The sequence below is a fragment of the Prunus persica genome, chromosome G2, assembly GCF_000346465.2.
Source record: "Prunus persica cultivar Lovell chromosome G2, Prunus_persica_NCBIv2, whole genome shotgun sequence".
NCBI lineage: Eukaryota > Viridiplantae > Streptophyta > Magnoliopsida > Rosales > Rosaceae > Prunus > Prunus persica.
Genome location: NC_034010.1, coordinates 28,184,450 through 28,191,799, shown reverse-complemented (window position 1 = coordinate 28,191,799; position 7,350 = coordinate 28,184,450). Strand labels below are relative to the sequence as shown.

The 7,350-nt window shown below is 36.8% G+C and overlaps 1 protein-coding gene across 3 annotated transcripts; it reads right to left on the bottom strand.

Moving 5' to 3' along the window:
- Positions 2,922 to 7,061, bottom strand: LOC18786051 (cytochrome P450 704C1). 3 transcript variants are annotated; one of them, XM_020557056.1, is made up of 8 exons: positions 6,161 to 7,061; positions 5,872 to 6,087; positions 5,490 to 5,764; positions 5,086 to 5,404; positions 4,748 to 4,944; positions 3,833 to 4,005; positions 3,409 to 3,729; positions 2,922 to 3,282 (listed from the first exon to the last, which is right to left on the bottom strand). In XM_020557056.1, exons 5-8 carry the CDS (start codon positions 4,827 to 4,829, stop codon positions 3,061 to 3,063), a joined length of 798 nt encoding a protein of 265 aa, XP_020412645.1. In that variant the 5' UTR covers positions 4,830 to 4,944; positions 5,086 to 5,404; positions 5,490 to 5,764; positions 5,872 to 6,087; positions 6,161 to 7,061; the 3' UTR covers positions 2,922 to 3,060. The 3 variants fall into 3 exon arrangements, 1 of the variants encoding a protein (XP_020412645.1); XR_002270156.1 differs by lacking the exons at positions 2,922 to 3,282; positions 3,409 to 3,729; positions 3,833 to 4,005 and adding an exon at positions 4,101 to 4,636 and having other exon boundaries at positions 6,161 to 6,362; positions 6,455 to 7,061; XR_002270155.1 differs by lacking the exons at positions 2,922 to 3,282; positions 3,409 to 3,729; positions 3,833 to 4,005 and adding an exon at positions 4,101 to 4,636.

Sequence of the window (7,350 nt, the reverse complement as noted above, 5' to 3'; positions counted from 1 at the left end):
GATAATGAAGAATATGATCGCAAATGAGATGGTGGAGAAGATAGGATATTTTGGGGTGCGCCTAAGTAGCATGTAATCTGAGACATTCTTTTCACCTTCAAAAGAGTAGGATAGGGTGTTTTTTTTGTGGAGAAAGCATTGTTTTTTGTGAGGCACATTGTACGGTCTGGCCAAGTGCGGCTTTACATATATATAGTAGCTGAAAATTGAAATAGGAGGGTTTTGTGATGTATGATTTACCACTGCATGCTACTGCTCTACAGGTCGTGCAGTGCTGGTCCTTGGTTTGGCATCTAGTGTATTCTAAATTTGGTATAAAAATATTTGTTTCAATGATGAATCAGTCTTTAAATATCTGACCATAAATACCAATTACATCCTTGTATCAATTTAGAGCTTAATATAAGAATAGGCCACATTTCTTGCTACTTATTTCAGCTTTGTTTATATCCAACAATGATATTAAAGAGGGGCATTCTCATCATCTTAGGAAATGAACTCCTATAATAATATTTGTGACTGAGAAATTCCATTCTTTTTCTCACTAATTAAATAGCTTTGTTTTTTTTTTTTTTATTGACGAGAAATGAGGCATTCGAACTTGAAATATCTTTCAACATTGGTTTAACATTATAGGTTCATCACGTAAGAGAGAATCACTTACACGTATATGTATGAGAGAATATTTTAGGGATTTGTAAATGCACCTAAGGTTTTGATTAGCACACCCACCACATTTTGAATTCAATCCCAAAATTTCTTATTGCACCTATAAAATCTCTGGATACATATTATTCCAATTTTATTGGTTGGAACTTGGAGGCCGAACCAATTTTCTTTCTTCGTTAATTGAAGACCCAACCTAATTGTGAGCTTGGGCCTTGTGAATGAACCCCAATTTGGGCCTTTTGAAATGCCAGCCCAAGACTATTACAAGCAAGAGCCAACCCAACGGTCTCAAAAACAAGAGCCATCTCCTAAAACACAAGACTTTCCCTCGAAAACCTTATCCGCTTCTCTCAAGCTTCAAGCTTCAACCCTATCCATTTCTCTCCCTTCCTTTATTTCTTGGTCTTGCTTGGTATTAATGAATTAAGCTTTAAACTTCAATAGGAGAGACAGGCTCATCATCTCCCATGTTCTTGCATTCTTCGAGTCAGTGTAAATGGGTAAGATTGTTTACCCAGGACTTGCATTTGAGTTTCTATCAGACTCGGGATTTGGAGCTTATCATGTTTGAAATCTTTGGCATATTGTATAGTAAAGAAGACGCTTCTACTGAAATTCAAAGCTGTTTTTTAGGGAAAAGTCATAATTTCATTAATCCAAACGAATCAATACATATTTAAAAGGTATAGCCGCGCGGCTATACTTTTAAAAATAATATATTTAAATAGTATAGCCGCGCGGCTATACTGTTTAAATATACGACGAAGGCTTTTACTATCCCCCACAAACTTGATTTCCGAGTCCGAACATACCCAATGCATCCACATTTGAATCATTTGAGTTCTGATCTCTGTTGAGGAGTCCTTGAATTTGCTGAAGGATGACCATTATTAGGAAGTCTGGATTGTGTTGGCTGAAGATTTATTCAGCAAACCTGTATGCGGGCGGTGTTGAAAAGCTTTCATATGAGGGGCGACTAGCATTCGTGGATAATCCCATTGATTGATGATATATTTGATTCAGCAACAAACCCTGTTAAAGGAAACCGTTCGTGGTTAACAGCTGAAGATCCTTTCACAGTATTGTCATTTCTTTTGCCCATCCATCGGCCACATACGTACTGGCTGCTTAGGGTTTAGGGATACGTACTGGCTGCCCATCCCTAAACCCTATATATATATATATATATGATGCATGATCATGATCTGTTACTCATTTTTATATTGTTCTCCTTTCATTGGCATCTTTAAATGTGACTTTTGTTTTCAATGTTTCTGGAATACTAGTTTGCGGAGTTTGTTTTGAGGATGTACTCAACGTTTGCAGGATCTGTGGTGACAACATAATTTATGAACAAGTTAAGCGCCCTTGTTTTGTGTTTGTATGCAAACTCAGTCATGTAGTCGTGTAGCCTAGAGAAGTTCATTAGGGTGTTTATGTAGTTTGTGACAACAGGATGGTATTTCTTTTTGCTCTCAGTACCCAATCTTCTAGCATGGGATCTGATTTAAGTGTAGCTAAAATTACTGCTAAACTTGTTGCTATGGGAGATATCGGGGTGGAAAGAAAATCCATGGCAGAACTCATGGCTCGGGGATATGAAGAATGAACACTTGTAGACTTGTAGTATCATATATAGAAGAGAAATGTGTGTTTTTTGTGTATCTGTCCGAAAATTCATGTCTCAAGTGACTGACAACAAACAACCGACCAACTAACTTCAGAATTGAAAATCTCCTAGATAGATTTTTAAAGCTGAAAGCTATTCAATCAATCATACATTCACGTGACTTGCATTTGAGTTTCTATCATACTCGGGAGATAAACAGGGATTAGAATTTGGACGCGTGATTTGTATAACTTTTTAAATGAAGCCCATGTTTTAAATCTTAACCACCATCTAAAGCTGCCAGCCAGAATTTGGTCGTTCCCAACAGTATCACATATGACTATTTCACGGTGCAACAAATCAATGAGATGGAAGAAAGAAATGTATCATCATTCATCAACAACATATATAACAGAATATATAATTAATTCCATCGGAGCTTACAACAACACAGAACGCAATTGTGTGATCAAATACGTAAAAGACTAGGCTGCTTCTTTTCTTTTGATAATTAACAATAAGTATATAGAAAGTGGTGCAAGTTTAAGGCAAATATCTAATTAAGGTCTTGCATTGCATGCCCAAATCTTGGAGAGGCCCCCATCAATATGGTGGGTGAACTTGGTCCTGTAGTTCGGCCTCTTTGTTCTCATCCCTCAGCTTGAATGTGTAGCTGCCTAGAAGCACAGCACAAAAGATCATCATCTCTCTATAAGCAAAGTCCTTCCCCACACAAATCCTTGGACCCGCCTGTGTAAACCATAAATCAAATTTCTTCAGAATTACAATGATTTCGGTGTTATGTTCGCTCCACCAAACCAAAACAAAACAAAACAAAAAACAAAAAACAAAATTTGTGCAATATGTGTCAGTGATGATATCATCACATCACCCCATATATATTTCATCCTGCCCATGCTATAAGCGTGGTATCCCACAATATCCCCTTTTTTGACACTAAATCCATCTGGCCAAGTATCATCAGATGAACAAACCTTCGCATTCTATGACACCATCACATCACACAAACTTAATTTGTTCATTAATAAGTAATAATAAATAAAGGATCCAAATTCAAAAAATTAAGCCAGCTCTTGCAATTAAAATTGCATTCAGATGCTTAAAATTACCAGTGGAACTGCAGGGTAGAGCCTGCTTGTCTCAGTCAAAGCTGCAACCAGATATTGCATTTTGCTAAGGGTTTCTTCAGTAAGGTTGTCTGCAAGCTCATCAATGCTTGAATTATCTTTCAGATTTGTTGCCTCTCTAACTTCCTGTGCAATCTTTTCTTGGATATCAGGATGCTTGCAGACCATATAAATAAACCATGTAAGAGTGCTAGCCGCTGTGTCTTTTCCGGCAACAAACAGACTGAATATAATGTCTCTGAAGTACTTTGGATCAGTCTGTCCTGATGCCAAAAGCCTCGAAAGAATGTCTCTTCTCTTTAACTGCCTGTGCCACTCATTCAGTTGCATTAATAATAATAATAATTAGTAATTCAATTAATCTAGAACAAAACAGATATGGACTGGAAGCCAAAAGATAACTCACATGTAGATCATCTCCTGAATTTGCCACTGTTTCAGTCTTGCTTTTGATTAAGTTATAAACAAACTCATCTACCACTTTTAAACTTTTCCTTAGCATGGCTTCTGATCCAATGTTTAACAACTTTATAATCTTCCAGGAGAAATCAACGCAACGATACAAGGTCATCTCATTTACTACATCAAAAGCATTGGAAAACCTTATTGCTATAGGAGGTAACGGAAATCATAAGTATAGCTAAAATTACTGCTAAACTTATTGCTATCGGAAGTAACGAAGTGGAAAGGAAATCCATAAAACTCATGGGGATGATGAAGACAAGAAACACTTCTTACATGTATATATAGAAGAGAAAACCTTGTTTTTTTTTGGGTGTGTGTGTTCTCTGTTTACTCTGTTTTCTGTTAGAAAAGTCAGACAAATTAAGACAACTTTCTGTTTTCTCTGTTTTTTTTTGGGTGTGTGTGTATTTATCTAAGCTATATATGGATATACGTAAAGGGCTAGGCTTCTTTCACAACGATAACAACCAATACAATAAGAATACACTCAGTACAATTATATAGACCAGTACAAGGGGCCATGTTTAAGACAAAATATCTAAGGTCGCGGTCATGCATGCCCCAATCTTGGAGAGGCTAGCACATGAAGGCCCCCATCAATATGGAGGGTGAGCTTGGTCCAGTAATAGGCCACTGTGTTCTCATCACTCAGCTTAAATTTGTGGCTGCCTAAAAGCACAGCACAGAAGATCTTCATCTTCCTATAAGCTAATTCCTTGCCTAGACAACAAATTCTTGGACCCACCTGTGTAGATCACAAAATCTCTTCAGAAATCCTATAATGATAACAGGCTTTCTCTTTCTATTTTAACAAATTTGGCATGTGTTAGTGATGTCAATTTAATTTTTTTCTTACCTGGAAGGCTGTGAATTTGAAAGGGCTTTCTTGTTGGAAATGGCCATTTTTGTTGAGCCATCTCTCTAGCCTTCTGCCTCATCACCCCATAGAAATTTCATCCACCCCATGCCATAAATATGGTACCCAACCATATTCCCTTTTTTGACACTAAATCCATCTGGCCAAGTATCATCAGATAAACAAACCTTTGCATCCTAAGACAGCATCACACAAACTTGTTAAAAAAAGTAACAGATCAAATTCAGAAAATCCAAAGAGTGTTAGGTGTATGAGCTTAACCTTGTAATTGTGCTTGCACATTGCATTCATGCACTAAATTAAAGATGGGAAATTACCAGGGGAACTGCAGGATTGAGCCCGAGTGTCTCAGTCAAAGTTGCATGGAGATATTGCATTTTTTCAAGCACTTCTTCACTAAGGCTGGCTACAAGCTCATCAACGCTCGAATTATCTTTCAGATTTGTTGCTTCTTTAACTTCTTGTGCAATCTTCTCTTATATATGAGATGCTTGCAGAGCATATAAAGAAACCATGAAAGAGTGCTAGCCGTTGTGTCTTTGCCCGCAACAATGAGACTGAGGATCATATCTCTCCAGTACTTTGGATCAGTCTCTCTCAATTCCAAAAGCCTTGAAATAAGTCTCCTTTCTTTAACTGCCAGTCATCCATGTTATATTAGTAATAATAATACTAAATTAATCTAACTTAGAACAAACAGATGGTTAGAAAAGTAACTCACAGGTAGCTCATCTTCCAAATTATGGACTGTTTTAATCTTGCTTTTGATTAATTTATAACCAAATTGATCCATCACTTCGATATTATTCTTTAACACTCCTTCTGATCCAATGTTTAAGAACAGTATGATCTCCCAGGAGAAATCAACATAACGATACAGGGTATTTGCATTTGCTTCATCAAAAGCATTGGAAAACCGGGTACCTTCTTCATTTGTCCCACGCATGGTTTCGAGTTCAATACCGAGGAAAATCTTGATGACTGAATCTAAGGATGCTTTCATAAACAACCCGTTTCCAGAAGCACCAAGCAAGATTAATATATTTTCTTCAGAAGTAATGAATTAATAACTTGACGCAATTATTGAAACATTGCAAACTTACTTGAATCTCTATTGCTTGGTCGCAGGTTGCAGCTTCAGAAATTATGTGAGCAAGTTTGACTGCATTGGTTTTGAAGACTGCACTGCTGAAGTCTCTCATTACTTTGGTTGATAATTCATAGCTCGCTACCTTCCTTTGATGCTGCCATCTTTCCCCGTCCACAGTCAAGATCCCATCACCTATAACATCTGACAAAATGCTGTGGTGGTATAACCCCTGCAACAGGTAAGGAATTAGAACTTCTGTTATTAGATATATAACATTACACCTATGAAAATATATAACATACCGCTAGTATTGATAGTTCAATGAGCATTTATAAACCCATTAAACTGTTCTGTCTTCAAATATGTGGCAGAAAAAAGTATACTGAAATTTCCTAGTCACACTGAATTCTTCCTTTAGCCTGGTAATGTACCTTGCAAGAGTTTGCAAAGTTTGTTTTGAGGATCTATTCAACATTTGCAGGATCTGTGGTATAAACATCACTTCTGAACAAGCCAAGCAACCTGTTAAAATTTACTACTGCTAAGCCTATTGCTATTGGAGAAAAGGAAGTGGAAAGAAAATCCATAACACTCACGGGGATGATGAAGAATTAATGTATAGCAGGAGGAAGAGTGTGTTTGAAGGGGTTGAACAACAAACACGTGTTCCACTAAAGGATTAGGACATATAGTTGCCTTATCTTATAAAGTCTGCAAAAAACAAACTGGCTTTAATCTAAAGTTGGCCACAAGCTTTGTGGTGCATGGTGTGTGCAGAAGATTGGAAAGAAATCACATGGCTGACCAAATTTCTGTGGGATATGCTCTTATCCAAAAATAATTTTACATGAGCTTTCTACAAAAATAATTAAGTTTGGTAAGAAATGAATGAATACTGAGACTAATTGCGGAATTCTAAGTAATAATGTTTCTCTTGTTCATCTTCCCAAACAGATTCAATGCCTCATCAGGATTACCCAACAAGAAACAACATCCCCATTAATCATTTCATCAAACAACTTACGTGCACTCCCCAAAACCCCGCATGCAGAATGCATACTCGTCGACGAATTCTGAACAAAAATATCAACCATCGCCGTCTCGTACATTCTTTCAACATTTACTTGCGCATTGAAGCTCGGGCCCAGGAAGCCACCAACCTGCTCGTACATTCTTTAGGGTTCATCCCCAGCATTGGTTTTTTGTTTTCTCTTTTAATAAAAATTTTACAAGCATTTATTTGTCTGATGTGCATCTCCGAATCTTGGCGAGGAATCTTTCCTATACTGTTTAAAATAATATATTTAAAGGTATAGCCGGATAATTAAATATTATAGCCGGACGGCTGTACTGTAAAAAATATATTTAATGGTATAAAATAATAGATTTCAATAGTATAACCGCATGGCTATACTCTTAAAAATAATAGATTTAAATTGTACAGCCGCGCGGCTATACTATTACAAATAATATATTTAAATAGTATAGCCGA